The 15,953-nt window shown below is 36.0% G+C and overlaps 1 protein-coding gene across 27 annotated transcripts in view; it reads right to left on the bottom strand.

Annotated features, from left to right (window-relative positions):
* DLG2 (discs large MAGUK scaffold protein 2) overlaps positions 1-15,953 on the bottom strand; it is a 1,894,072-nt gene that overhangs the window by 470,262 nt on the left and 1,407,857 nt on the right. For all 27 annotated transcript variants that reach the window (XM_088791538.1, XM_088791536.1, XM_074335659.2 and 24 more), the window contains 2 exons: positions 6,959-7,103; positions 4,567-4,705 (listed from right to left, as the gene is read on the bottom strand). In XM_088791538.1, the coding sequence (XP_088647664.1) occupies positions 4,567-4,705; positions 6,959-7,103 (284 nt within the window). The remainder of the gene's footprint in view (positions 1-4,566; positions 4,706-6,958; positions 7,104-15,953) is intronic.

Raw genomic sequence — 15,953 nt, 5'->3', positions numbered from 1 at the left:
AAAATTCTTTTAAAAATCCTTATATTTCCCAATGAAAGTGAATATGAATCAAGAAAATAGAGAAATGTTTCTTGCAACAAGGTAAGATGTTATGAGCATATGGAATCAAAGGCTGACAATTTACTATGATTCTATAGATTGAAGGTTCCCATTTTCACTGAAATGTTTCCCCATCAGCTTAAGTCCAATCATTAGAAATTAATTGCCTTCATTTATAGGAAAATAAAAAGTAGATCTCAAATATGAGCTACTACTACTTTAGCAATTTTAATATTAAATAATAATTTTATATGACCATCTAAAGATGACAACTTTCACATATATTATCACATAGAAACCTCAAAATTCCATGAGATTAGAAGACCCTTTACCTCAAATTTATAGATGAGAAAATTAATATTTTGAGAGATTAAACAACTTGTTCAGGGGCATCTAGGTAGTAAGTGGTAGGGCCAGGGTTAGAACTCAGTTTCCTAGTACAAGTCCAGTCCTCTTCATCTATTTCTCTATGGAAAGAGACTGCATGAGACAAAATTTGGGGATGAGTCCTTTGAAGACTGACCGACTGGCATTCAAATTTTGATTCTGCTGTTTGGTCACTGTACAATATGAAGGAATTACTTAAACTCCTTTTTGTTATCTGTAAGAATTAAGAGCATCATATATGTAATACAGCAGCAATAATATACATTAAAGCACTCAGTGTTTGCAGTATATAGTAGCAATCTTTGTGTTTTAACTACTCTATGTATATGTAATCTTACCACTAGTTTGCACAGGAGAGAAGGGATAGGAATATAAAGATAATTTAAAGGTAGGTACCAGTTTTCTTTATAAGCCTTACATTTCAAACTGTAATATTAATAGGACCATTCATTTTATTCTATTTCACATTGTTGAGTATGCATGTGCTATGCTATCCCCTACCACAAATGTCCTTTTGGATCTTTTGACGCTCTGATGAATGCCTACACATTTTTTTGAGCTCAAACTCCAGATGAGGGTAAAAGGGATCAACTATATGGTGATAGAAAGAAAACTGAATCTGGGTGGTGAACATACTATGTGGTATATAGATGATGTATTACAGAATTGTACACCTGAAACCTATGTAACTTTGCTAACAATTGTTACCCCAATAAACTAATTTTAAAAAAAAAGAAGAAAACAAATACTTTCTCTGCTGACATAGGCTGTTCCTGTGACATTCATGTTAAGCTCACATTCACTTATAAATATTTGCTAAGCACCAGGTGGTACTGGGGAGCTCTGCTAGGGCTACATGAGAGGACTTCATAGACTGATCTAATGTTGTTTGTTTGCTAGTAGTTCCCTATGTTGGGATTTTATAGACCGTTTACATTTAAAAGTGAGACTGATGAAAAGTTGCCAACTTTTAATGTTTTTAAATAAGGATATAATAAAATAAGGACCTGCCATTGACCACTGCAAAAGAAATGGCATTTGACACCAAAGCCTAAAATCTCAGGATAAAAAAAAAAAATAATAATAATAATAGATTAGGCTTTATGGAAAACTTCATGGGAGGTCTGCATGATTTAAATCCACTGATTTAAATATATTTTTCCCTGGGGATCCACTGATTTAAATATATTTTTCTTCCCATTTGATCGTACTTAGAGATGTTTTTATTTTCTCATTCAGTTTCGCATTCCTGGTGCAGTGCACACTGTCTAGTAGGAAGTATCAATAAATATTTATGAATGAGGCAGCAAATTTGCCTCTGAGCAAATATCTGAGAAAACAGCTGCAGCACAGAGCACCTGCGAGAGGACACAACAGTGGTGAGAGAGTGGGGAAGGTGTAGGTGTGTGTGTGTGTGTGTGTGTGTGTGTGTGTGTAAACTGATATACCTAATTTACTTTACAAATTTGCCAGGCACCAGCCATTTAGAAGATATCATGCAGTTATAAGTGAGATTATCCTGTCCTAGAATAAGGGAGGAGGTGGGGCAAGAAGTAAGATACTGAGGCATATCGCTGTAAGAAGAAATGGACTCTCTTCCTGGGACACCATTTAAAATATTCCATGTGACATCTCAGGTGGATTAAGAACTATAACAAGTATAGCTATAGTAAATAGATAACATTAATATTCCTTATGTGTTAGGCACTGTTATAAGTTGTTTGCATGCATTATCTCATTTAATCATCACAACAACCTGAAGTAGATGTGATTATTATTCCCATTACACAGATAAAGAAATTGAGGCTTTCAATGGTTAAATGATTTGCCCAGCATCACACAGCCAGAGGTAGAAGTAGGTCTTAACACTAATATAGCTATCTTTAGAACTTAACAAAACTCTTGGGTCCTTTTCTAGCCACATATTTCTACAATCAGCACAGTTTTATGAGAGTTGTTATTCATTTTTAAAATGAGAAAATTAAAATGTTTCTTTCAAACCAGGATTTTAAAGCTGGCTAGGCATCCAGTTTTTCTACTTGAAAGCTGTGTGACCATAAGCAAGTTCCTTAACATCGCTGAGCTTCAATTTCTACATCTCTAAAATGTGGATGCAAGCCCTTCTTTCTGTGTTTTTGGGAGGATTAAATGGATAGAGTACATAAAATAGTTAGCAAAGGATGTGGATTATGAAGGGGATTTAATAAGTGTTAATTCACTATGGGGCCTAGAAAGATAAAATATTTTTGGATTAAAATTATACGAAATATTAGAAATAGGATAAGAGCAAATAGATTACTACTCAGGAGAACAGAGATGCCTATATTTACACAATTTTTTAGAGAGCCATGAAGATTTCTTTGCTGCATCCATCGCCCTAATTTCAATTAAGAACATAGTGATTAGACATTTCAGCACAGGGATAAGTTTGTATTTGATTTACTCCACAGATGCACATTTCTAGCATCTCAACATCCCATTCATTGGCTAAAGATGTAACAAGCTACTTCAGCAAACCTGAAATTGCAAGATACATGGAAAATGCTTAATCATTTAAAAAGAAATAGCAAAGGAATGAAAAGACCAAAGCACACACATGGGTACCAGTGAGGAAATTTGTTAAACGGACGGAAGTCTCCTCTAATTTTTTAAAGGCTGACAAATAACTGCATTAGACAGTCAAGATATAAAATCAAAAGGGTTCATCTCTAGTATTTTTACACACAAACACATTAAAAAAAAGTGTGCATCTCTATATATAATCTCATTTTAGGTAAAAGTATTGTTTACTGAGAAAAGCAAGTTCACAGCAATGTGTAAAATACAAACTTATTTTGTAAAAACAATATTGAGCCCCACCTATATCTGAGTAAGCATTTGTACAGGTTTGTGTGAACACGGAGCAAGGATGAAAAGCTCATGCCAAAATGTCACATTGGGAACCTCAAGACTGGTGCCTTGGAGAGAGTTTGGGGGAGACTTTTATTTCTTCAACATCTTTGTGTTATTTCACGAAATGCACTGAGCACATATGACGGGAGAAAAAAATTTTAAGATAAAACAGAAAAAAATGTACATTATTATTGATCCATCTATTCATTCATTAATTTATTAATTATCCAATATTTATTAAATCCTTAATAGTGATGATTAAGTAAACTGACTTGATCTCTGTGAACTGTCAGACTTGACTTTTTCAGAGGTGTGCTGGCTAAGTATGTGGTTTTCCTTTGTGGGATTCACAATGTCATCCTGTGCTCTGTCCTAAACTCCTGCCCTGTTCCCTTTTGGGATTAATAGGACATATTAAATTCAAACCATTTGTAGTTAATTTCATTCCTTTCTTTTGCACTGGTAGTAATTGCACTACAGGGAGGGTTGATTGACTCCCCAATTCCACCGAATTGTGGGTGGCTATTAGTGGCAAGAACTGGAATTTAGAGACAAAAGACAAGAGTTTTAGCCCCGACTCTTCCACTCACCAGATATGTAATATTGGTATGTTAATTCTTTGTTTTTGAACCTCAGCACCACCTTCTCCCCTCCAGTAATAATATTACAGTTCAGTTATAAAGCTCAAATAGGATCAGATATTGAAAGTTAAAAAAATTGCAAGGTGATGGATAAGTATAAGCATGTTGCCCCGAAAATAAGACCTAGCTGGATCATCAGCTTTAATGCGTCTTTTGGAGCAAAAATTAATATAAGACCTGGTCTTATATTTTATATCATATCATATTATATTATTATATTATATTATATTACATTACATTACATTATATTATATAAGACTCAGTCTTATATAAAATCGGGTCTTATATTATATTATATAAGACCGGGTCTTATATTAATTTTTGCTCCAAAAGACGCATTAGGGCTGATGGTCTGGCTAGGTCTTATTTTTGGGGAAAAACAGTATTACTATTTCTCCACAAAGAATCTGTGATTCTGCTTCCTAACAGAGAACAATGACACATATTTACAAGTATTTGCAGGTTTCCACTGGAAGCAAGACTGTAATACAAAAGTTTAAAAGGTGCTCAGAAGTCTCAGCCTCAAAGCAACAGCTGACACCTTAGACAAATGCAATTTCTTCCTGGCCATGATCACAAACCCAATTAACCAACAAGAATATCTGACCTGGTGTAATCATCTTCAACAAGCATGTGCTTTGGAATTGGTGAGTACCTTCCTGGAGAGATGGGCGGCAGGGAGGTTTTATATTCTAAAGTGCCATTGTTGCCAGAAAGTAGATGGTTTTCCATCGGTGGAGAATAAGCTAAGGGGTGAAAAAAGAAGAGAGAAGAAAAGAAATCTGTTATGTGGGTGCTTCAATGTGTCATGCTACAGTCTGTTAAAAATAGAAAGGCTTTGCTACATGCAAAGGATTTTCTTGTCCTCCAGGAGGGGGGAGTTGCTGTTTGTTTGCCTTCAATATGTATAGGCACGGAATGACCTTTAGGACTGGAGAGATGTGATAATAGTTCTATCTGTGAGCCCTGTTAGTATAACTAGGTGAAGAGAGGAACTGGAGGAGAGACTCAGCACACACTTTTTTAGAATGATGATTAATTTTCTATTGAAATAAAAATGTTAGCTTTCTAATTGCAGCGCTCACTTTCTTTTCACATACTTAATATCCAACCATCAAGAGCATAAGTTTCCTAGGAACAAGTTCTCATATAAGACTTGAATCCCAAAATATGCTGTACTGTCATCCTAGAAAGGCTAAGAACTCTGGCCTTTCTTTTCTATTCCTCTACCCTACCTCATCTCTCTTTTGAGCGACTGAAAACACCTCCTAACTGGGTGTCCTGTCCTCCCCCCTCCTATTTTATACACTGAGAAGTCCAGCTCTGATCCTGCGGTCCTTTTGCATAAATGTTCTCCATCACCACTATTGTACTGAATATTAGCTTTCCCTTTCACCATTCTTACAAGATTCATCCATTTCAAATCCCCCTTATACGTGTCCTATGGTCTTCAAACAAAGCCTACTCTTGCCAACATCTTTACCTTTGTTCCACTGTACCAACTACAACTACCACAATTTCTGTCTCCTATCCCATCTCTGATATTGGAGTCTTGCACAGTCTTCACGATAAAATTCAAATGCCACCTTCTGCATAAAATTTATTTTTTTTATCTTCTAAAGACAGATGATACCTCCTTCCTTTGAGTGTCCAAAGGACATTTATTTTTACCCTTCCCCTGGCATATGTATCTGTCTTATTTTCTCACATATTGCTGCCATTTATATATCTGAATTAGTCTTCCTTCCAATTAAGGCTATGATTGTTATCTCCTCTGTAACCCACCTATTACATTTCAAGGTGTCTTGCACATATTAAAGTTACTCAACACATATTTCTTGAATTGAAAGCAAGTTTTGTTTTCTCCCTTTTCTCTCTTTGACTTTCACCTTATATGCCCTTCATGAAGTGGCTCTCAGAGTCTCAGGCTGATCTTTCTAAATTCATCCAGTTTGACAAACTTTGAAAGTTCAAACTCATATCCTAAGGTAAGGGTGATACCTCACCGTATGGCCTGCTTGAAAAAAAGAAACGACATACTTTGCAGGAAATCATTTTAGAATCATCATTAAGAAAAGCAATAGCTAATGTAATGAGCAGGTAACAAATTATTCAACCTTTAAATTCCTCTCAAGAGGAACATCTAAATCTAAGAGAAGTTAAACGACTTGCTTAAGACTCTAGTACTAATTAATGGCAGGTCCTGAAGATATTCCGAATTTCCAACCTCAAAAGTTCGGAACGAACAAACTTACTGATGTCAACAAAACTGTCCCTTAAACTCACACCAAAAAAATGATTTGCTTCTAAATCTAGTCTGTAAAGACAAAACCTTAGATAAGGTTCTTTTTGACCTACTAAGAAGAGGAGAAAACATGGGGGCATATATAACAGCACAGCATCTCAGTTACTTTTTATCCTAGAAACCCCCACCTCCAACCCATCTCTACTGCCACAATGACTGACAGTTTTCTCTGGCTTTCCTACCAACATAAATTCAGGTAAAGGTTAAGAGCTTTAATGATGGTGATTAAGGATCATAATTTCACCATTCAACTGCAAGATCTTCTCCCCCAGGAAGAGGCAGAATGCTCTCTTGGGTCTATTTTGCCAACCTCTCTTTTCTACTCTGCTACTACATAGATTTGAACTAGGAAGAGAGAACATTATGGCATGAGAGCTATCATGCTTTAGGGGCTTAAGAAATAGCCTTTAAAAATGTGTTGCCCCTAATCTACTGTAACCACACTATCCACAACATATATTATTAAGCCTCTCCATAACTGTGGACCTGCCAACTCATCAGGGTGTCTCACCTTCAAAACACTAGGTGAGGCCCTGTAAGGCAACCAAGGAGTAAAGCACAGGATCCCTGTGAAGTATTTCCACAGGCTTAACAAACGTGAATGTGCAAGCATAGGACTTTGCCAAGTTTCGTAGAATTCCAATTTTGCAAACCTGGCATGATGTGCAAAGATGACATTGTGTGCGGTACTTACAGTGAGTAATATCAGGTGGGCCATAAGGATCAGTCATATAAATGGTGGTGGGTTTGCCAACTTTTAGATAAACTACATCTGACGTGTTCTTCAATATTGCTACCGCCTCTTCATGTGTTACTTCTTCTAAACTGTAGTTGTTTACCTTATGGGGGAAAAAAATCAATATTAGAGTCCGATCTACACAGGTGAAGAGAAATACCCAGGCAAGAAGATTTATAGAATTATGACCTTATTTAAAGATTAAATTGCAAGGATGACAGTTCAGCACCTATCTCATACTTTGACAGAACAGAAGGATTAATGGCATTAGACAAAGCAGATAAGGTACAGTTGTTGATGCTAAAAAAACAAGGTTGCTTCTGCCTTTTTCTATGAGGGAGCAATATATTATAATGGCAAGCAGAGCAATCTTTGTGGAAAGAGGAAAGGAGATGTCAAATGTCTTTCCTATTATGCTATATTTTTTGTGATTACGAAACTAATACATATTCATTGAACTGAAAAAGAAAAAGAAAATAAAAACCATCCATAATCTCCCTATTTGGATATATTTCTTTAAACAATTGTGACTATATTTTACACATTGTTTTTCAAGCTGCTTTTGAAATCTCGAGTGACCATTTATCCACATCTTGAATGTACTTCAACACGACTTTTGTTTTCTACCAAGCAATGTGCTGCCTGGGTATAACATAATGCTTTAACAAATCTCTTACTGAAGCATGTTTATTTTCTTCTAATTATTTCCTACTGTAAATAATGTTGCAGTAGCCTTTTTTTCTATATTTGTCCATGACTTTGATGATTTCTGCAGGATAAATCATACAAGTGGAATTGCTTGACCAAATTATATGAATACTATGACATTTTTGATACCTATTCCCCACATGCCTGCTGGAAATACAAACAAGTTTACTCTTAAACCACAACTATATGAGAGCTCCCATTTTCCTATAGCTTCGCCAAACTTGGCTTTTCTCATTTTAGAAATTGTTCCCATCAAAATGTCATTTAACCTGAGTCTACTTTCTAAGGAAGGAGTGCTGATGCTGGGACATAGGCCTTTGTACGTAAGCACATTCAAGGGTAAGCCTATTGTCATAGGCTTCAACAGCAACTTCTCTTTTTATTTGAGTAAACAATTAAAAATTTTTTTTCAATTACACTTGACATTCAATATTATATTAGTTTCAGGTGTACAGAATAATGGTTAGACATTTATATAACTTACGAAGTGATCCCCCTGATAAGACTAGTACCCATCTAACACCAGACATAGTTATTACAATATTACTGACTATATTCCCTGTGCTGTACTTTACATCCTCTGACTATTTTGTAACTACCATTTGTACTTCTTAATCCCTTTATCTTTTTCACTCATCGCCCCGAAATCCCCCTTTCATCTGGTAACCATCATTTTGTCCTGGTAACCGTGAGCTTGTCTCTGTTTTGTTTGTTTGTTTATTCCGTATTTTAGATTCCACACATAAGTGAAATCATATGGTATTTGTCTTTCTCTGTCAGACTTACTTCACTTAGCATAATTCCTCTTTCTTTATCAGACAGTAAAGTCTGTGACACAAGGGCAATCACCTCATGGCAGTGGCATTGCATGGATCTCAGTAGCACTTCTCTTAAATGGTTTTAAAATATTCAGGCAGTATTTTAAATACCTAGGTCATCCTTATTTGGCTATCTTTTTTTTTTTTTTTTTTTTTAATAGAGTGATTCCATAGTTAGTTTCTGCTGAAATGATGTAGAATTAAAATAAATGTGCCAAGAGCATTAGATTGGATCCCTGCATATTCTTGGTACTACCTAATTAGCGCTGTAATAATTTAATACCTTGCAGCATTGTCTTTTTTCACTTTTATTTTTTTTGCCTCACGTTGTTATATAAATCCCATGTGCCAGCTAACCCTTGGTGGTGTAGCCGAGTTAGGAACCCTACAACTGGAGGGACTTGGACCTGACCGATGTGTATATAAATACTGACTGTGAACTCTCTGTTAGGCTGTCAGCCTCTGCACTAATTTCTATGGTTCTTTTCTAGACAAGTGACATTGGCTTAAATTCTTTTTGACTTCCAGTATCTAGCACTTGTTCGCTCATTGGTCAAATGTTTGTTGCATACCTATTATATGTCAGTAACTGTTCTATGTATTAGAGATACAGCGATACATGATAAGAATGATAATCATAATCATAGCAGACACTTATTTGTCCCTATTACACATCAAGCACTATTCTAAATCACTTTAAATATTTTAACACCACCAAGCTTCACAACCTGTGAGGTAGCTATTATAATTACCTTCATTTGACAGGTGAAAAAAGCATGTCTCCAAGAGGTTAAGAAACTTGTCTTTGATTTAATAAGTGGCAGAGGCAGAATTAAAGCCAGGCAGTCTGGCTCCAGGGACGATGCTTTTAATCACTCATCTATATTGCTTCTTCCAAATAGACAAGGTCCTAGCCCTTCTGAAACTCACATTGCAATACATTCTAAGGACACATTTATCGAATGAATTGAAAATATAGACCCATGCAGAAAGTGAGAATGCAGACAAGAGTACCAGTATGGGAAACACAGTTGATGATGGTAGCCCTTTTGTAAGAGACAGAGAATAAGAAAAAACAACAGCAATAATAATAAGAGCTAACATTTATTTAACCTACATGGTATACATATATACCTACATGGTATATGTTTTGGGGGTATTATGTATATATTTTGACGTAAATCACATAACTGATCCTGGTTATAGCTTCACGAGGTGAACATTAGCATTTGGGCTCATCCCAGATGAGAAAAACTGATGTATAAAGAAGTCAGTGTGCAAAAAAGTGATCACACAGCCTCCAAATTGCAAAGTCATCAGTTGCATCACAACCCTCAAAAAAAGATGAAAATGACACTGCCCTTGGGTGTCGGTCGGGTCACTGAAATCCAAGGCTTACATCATTTATTCTTTCTCCCTTTAAGAGACTAGAGTCTCCTTCCAAGTTTACATACAGAGGTAACATAAATTCCAAAGTGTTATATAAGCCTGATTAGTCATTCCACTTCTTGCTTAATCCAGTGGTGACAGTATATTGTATCATACAAATACATTGACATAGTTAAAAATAAATAAGTAAAATGGAACACGGCTTGATATAGCTGTCTCTTCAAAACCTTTTTATGTATTTGATTAATCACTTATTTCAGGGCAGTGCCACTTGTACCTAGGTAATGAATATTTACAAATGCTCCTATACAAAGGTCTAAAATGTTTATGGCAGTGGGTATTTTCTCTCAAAAGATTGCCTAAGGTGGCTCTGAATATTGTGAACATGGGCCCCAGAAACACATATATTGGGCAGGGGGGTTGGGGGGAACACACAGAAGCGAAAAAGGGAATGTGCTGGGATATGACAAGTCAAGCGATAAAGACCCCATAGGCTAGAAACCAACTGGATTCGATTACAAGTGGCACAGAAGCTGTTTCTGACAATGACTCATTGTAACATGTAACTCTCCCCAGGGTACAGAAAGCTCACAGCTCATTAGATTATCAGTGAAAGAGAGATGTGGCTAGGGCTTATTAAACTGCACTTTTGCCATTTCCAAGATGAGCAGTGAAACGATCTAGCAAATGTTACCTTCAAGCTTGTTTTTTGAGCATGACTTTGATGACAGACTCTTAGACCACAAGAACATCTTTAGACCAGAAAGCAGAAGTTGAGGAAAGAGTGGAGGTAACCAGTGGGGAAAGAGAGGATATTGGGGGGAATGATGGTAGTTTAAAATAGTGGTAGTTCAGTCTGTTTTTATTTGGTGACAAGGAAGTGTTGGAAATTTTTCACAGGTTTTAGTCATGGAACAAGTGGTATGAGATTGGAACAGGATGTAGTCATTAAAAGCACATGCTCTTGTGTTATGCAGACCAGGTTCTGAGTTCTGTTCCTGGTACTTCCTAGCTGTGTGACCTTGGGGAACTTAACCTTCTTAGCCTCAGTTTTGACATCTGTCAAATAGGTATGGTAATAATAACTGTGTCAAAGGGTTATTGATTTAAATGTATTGATTTATGTAAAGTGGCAGGCACATTAAACTACTCATTAATGTTAGCTCTTATTACTATTACTATTATCATCATCCATCTCTCTTCCCAGGAAATAGAAATTCTTGGTGAAATTTTTCGCTGAGCATTTTCCTGTAAACATCTGTGAACTGATTAGTTTAATTAGGGTACTGTTGATGAGGCTTCTGTGCGGTCTTTTTAAAAATTCAGAATAGTACAGGATCTGGACCAAAAAGTGCTCTTTTGTGCTGAAGTCTTCAAAATGTTTTTCACGAAAGTGGGTTTATTTGGGTTAATTATGTGTGTGTATTATCCTGTGAACTCTCAAGATAAAGGGCCTACAGCTGGAGCTGATTGTACACAGAGAGAAGAGATATTATACTGATTGGTTAGTTTCTCTTGTCATTGTTTTTCATTGTCCTTTTTCTTTCTTTCTTTCTTTTTTTTTTTCCTTTTGCATCAAGTATCTGCCCATAATGGTGAACACTGAGTAACTGGCCTGGTTTCAGAAAAAAAAATCACGTGCATTTGAATGAAGTATTTCTGTGGGGTATGTGTATGCTACAGAGGGGGGGAAATATGTGCAGCCTGGCTGTATGTTTGCAATAGGACAGAAGACTGAGGCCAAGAAACAGACGTTGGAGGTGAGATGACTCATTTTCTCAAAAGGGGGGTGCTGAATTGGAGCATGATAGAGATAAAAGAGTGCAGACCAGCTGAAGAAGCTGAAGAAAGAGGTGGCAGGAGATTTGCAAGAAGGAAACAGGGTAAGTGTGGTGGAACTTCAAATGAGTGTAAGCAAATATATAAGTGATGGTACAAAGATGGGAGGTGTGGGGGCATGAGAGAGAAGAAGGGGTAATGTTCTGATGGTGAGACACTGACCTTTCCAATTTATTCAGGAATACCCACGTGGTGGGACAAACTGGGCACATAAAAGTTACCTAAGACATACTGCAAAAAAACGTGAGACTCTAGAACACTGTTAAAAACAACAACAACAACAACAACTACAAAAACAAAACTCCAAAGTTATCTTTTAAAAAGGATACAAAGTCAATCACTAGATTGTAAGACCGGTTAAAAATGGGACCAATCTAATGTAGCAACGTCAATGATATGAAAATAAATATGCATAAACCAAAGATTAAAATCTCTGCAGCACATTGAAATTGTTTCAATAAAATTTATTTAAAAAATATCCCAAAATTACAAAAAGCTCATTCAACTCAACACCAAAAAAACCAAACAACCCAATTAGAAAATGGGCAGAGGACATGAATAGACATTTCTCTAAAGAGGACATATGAAAAGATGCTCAATGTCACTAATCATCAGAGAAATGCAAATAAAAACCACAATGAGAAACCATCTCACTTCTGTCAGAATGACAATCATCAATAAATCAACAAACAATAAGTGTTGGTGAGGATGTGGAGAAAAGGGAACCCTCCTGCACTGTTGGTGGGATTGCAAATTAGTGTAGCCACTATGGAAAATACTCTGGAGATACCTCAAAAAAAACAACAACAAAAAAACCAAAACAGAACTACCTTATGATCCAGCAATTCCACTCCTAGGTATTTATCCAAAGAAATCCAAAACACTAATTTGAAAAAAACTATATGCACCCCTATGTTTACTGCAGCACTATTCATAATTGCCCAAATATGGAAACAACTGAAGTGCCCATCAATACATGAATGGATAAAGAAACTGTGGTACATTTATACAATAGGTTATTACTCAGCCAGGAAAAAAGGAACAAAATCTTACCATTTGTAACAACATGGATGGACCTAGAGAATATTATGCTAAGTGAAGTGAGTCAGACTAGTCAGACTGAGAAAGACAAATACCATATGATCTCACTTACATGTGGAATATAAAGAACAGAATAAATGAACAAACAAAACAGAAATAGACTCAGAGATACAGAGAAAAAACTGATGGTTGGTAGATGGGAGGGGGGCTGGGGATAGGGAGAAGGTGAAGGGATTAGAAAGTACAAATTGGTAGTCACAAAATAGTCATGATGGTATGAAATACAATATGGGGAATATAATCAATAATGCTGTAAAGATCATGTAAGGTGCCAGATGGGCACTGGACTTATCAGGGGGATCACTTCATCGACTGTGTAGATGCCTGACCCATGCGCTGTACACCTGAAGCTGACGTAGAATAATATTGAATGTCAACTATAATTAAATATATATGTATATAGTCATGGGATATAAAGTACAGCATAGGGAACAGAGTCTGTGGTATTGTAACAGCTATATATGATGTCAGAGGGGTGGTAGACTTGGGGGTGTTATCACTTTGTGAGGGGTGTAAATGTCTAATTATTATGTTGTTTTGTACACCTGAAACTAATTAAACATTTAAGAGAATAAAAATAACAACTATGAATAAATAGGAAACACTAATAATAGTTATCTTTGGATAATGAATATTTTCTTATTTTTCTTTTCAGCAATGAGCATGCATTAGTTATTGTTAAAAACGAATTAACTCTATTTTTTAAATGAACAACAAAAAAGTGTAAACAAGGAAGAACAGAAACTAAGACCAGTGGCTTCATTATGAAACACACACAGCAAGATCTCACAAGTGATGGAAAATTGGAATGAGAAAGAAAGAAATTGATTTTTCATGCCCAGTGAATTGACTTAAATTTATTAGAAATAATTAGCCATATTTTAAATTTAGGTATCTCCTGAAATGAAGTCAACTTGGTATAATGAAAGTAATTTTGAATGTAGAATCAGATCTGGTTTCCATTCCTAGATTCATGAACTTTGATCAGTTAACATATTTACTAAGCATTAATTTTCTTATATGTAAAATGTGGTAATACTGATTTATTTGTTGATATCCTTGTGTTTGCAAGAAAGAAATGATACCATGAATCTAAAAAACAACACTGTATAATATAAAGCAGTATATAAATAGTAATCAAATATTATAATCAGACATAATATTTCTGCTGGTCCTGCTACTGGAAATAGTTTCTTCCTGTTTAGGGCTTATTTTGTCAAAATGATCACCCTCTACCCTGTACACCACTTACTCCCGCAGTGTCTCAAAGTGAATGACCTTCTCAAGGGCAATGAATAGATTGTTTTTATCTTTGCATTTCCCTGGCTGATACACTGTAAATAGTGGGCACTTAATAAATGTTTAAGTAATAAGCTAAATAAGTTAAAAAATAACAATGTGGCATAACAAAGGAAAATTGATCAAAATTCCCTATTTTACAGAGAGAAGGACGCATTTGTGTTGAGTCAGAGGAGAAACGGTAAGGAATGAAGGTCATTCAACCAACAACACACAATTATTGGACACTCACTCTATGTCAGGCATAGGATATAAGGATGAAAGGCTGGTACAGAATGTGAGTACCAGGTCACATCAGCTTATAAGGGACAAGATCAAAGCTCCAACAATGTGAATGTCTTCCTCCTCTATTAATCATTGATGAATTTCTTAATCTTTTATTCCATAGAGAGAGAGGAAGAGAGCAAATGACAGTGTTTTGTTGACTGACTCCAGCTTCCTCTATAGCAATGGTCACCAAAATGGACAGTATGATATAAACCCCTGGGCAACTCACTGGGTATAGGAAAAAATATTTGAACTTGTATTAATATTTATTGCATTGATTTTGATCTTTCTATTTTTGTGTATGTTTTAAAATGTGCATAATATATTAGCATAATGATGTATGCATACAATTTAAAGTAGAGAAATGTACATATATTGTTGTTTTTTTCTTGCTTATATATAGTTTAATGACTCTGTATATAGAACTTGCTCATAGTTATATATCGGTGCCTACTACAGAGCAGTGGTTTTAAAAGTCTTTTAATAGCACACCTATCAGTAAAAAAACAACGATATAGTGGAAGGTTTTAACTCTTCCATAAAATGTCATTGCAACAGCATTGCATTGTAATTTTATGACACTTGAGAGAAATTGGAGGGAAGAAATAATTATCCTGATTTTTTTTTTCCTGGTGTTTCACAAGTGACTCTAACTGCAGCGAACAGAATTTAAAGAGTGAACTATTTGTAAATGCCTTTCAGCTTGAAATTGCTAAATGATGCTGCATCAGCTTGACTACTGAGCATCACCACCAAAGTCACCTCCGGAGAAGTAGCGGAGCAGCAGCAGAGTGAGCTAGGAGGCGATCCGGTAATGGTAGGGCCATGATTCTTAACCTGGCTGCATATTAGAATCATTTGGAAAACTTAAACAAATACGTTAAGAAAAATGAAGCGTGGCTCCTACTCCAGAGATTCTGATTTGATTATTCAGGGTTGATGGAGGCCTGGGGATCCACAGTGTTCAAAAGCTTACCACGAGATCCAAATGCGCAACCAGGATAGAGAAGCAGAGAGGCTGAGTAAACTGGTGAAAGAAACGTGGTTTGAGGACATGGATATCTAGGTCTGAACCTAATTTCACAATTTATCATTACGGAATATTAGAAATTCTTTTGTCATCTCTGAGTTCCAATTTTCTTCTCTGGAAAACAAGAATAATAGTAATGACGGCCCTATTCATCTCTCAAGGGTTGGAGTGAAGCGTCTGTGGGCTGCTGCTGTAGCTGACAGCTCTTTTTATGCTGAACGAGTGCGCGGGTGGTAGGAAAGAGCCATGTGCGCAGAGAGGGCAGCTTCTGGTTCTTATTTAAACTGGGTCTAATCAATGAAAGCGCTGTAAAGTCCTGTTCATTATTTAGATAATTTCTACATATTTGCATTGTCTTCAAGATGATTTTCTTATTACTATTTGGATAAAACTAGGCAATTTTGTAAATCTACCAAAACAAACAAAAAAAATAATTTAGGTCTTCACAACTGATACTCATTCAGAAAACTGTATTGTCTCCAGATTTCCTAAATCCATTTAC

Source organism: Rhinolophus sinicus, chromosome 14, assembly GCF_057876585.1.
Source record: "Rhinolophus sinicus isolate RSI-liver-muscle chromosome 14, RSI-T2T, whole genome shotgun sequence".
NCBI lineage: Eukaryota > Metazoa > Chordata > Mammalia > Chiroptera > Rhinolophidae > Rhinolophus > Rhinolophus sinicus.
Note: the sequence above shows the minus strand (reverse complement) of the source record. Positions and strands in the feature narration are given on the sequence as shown.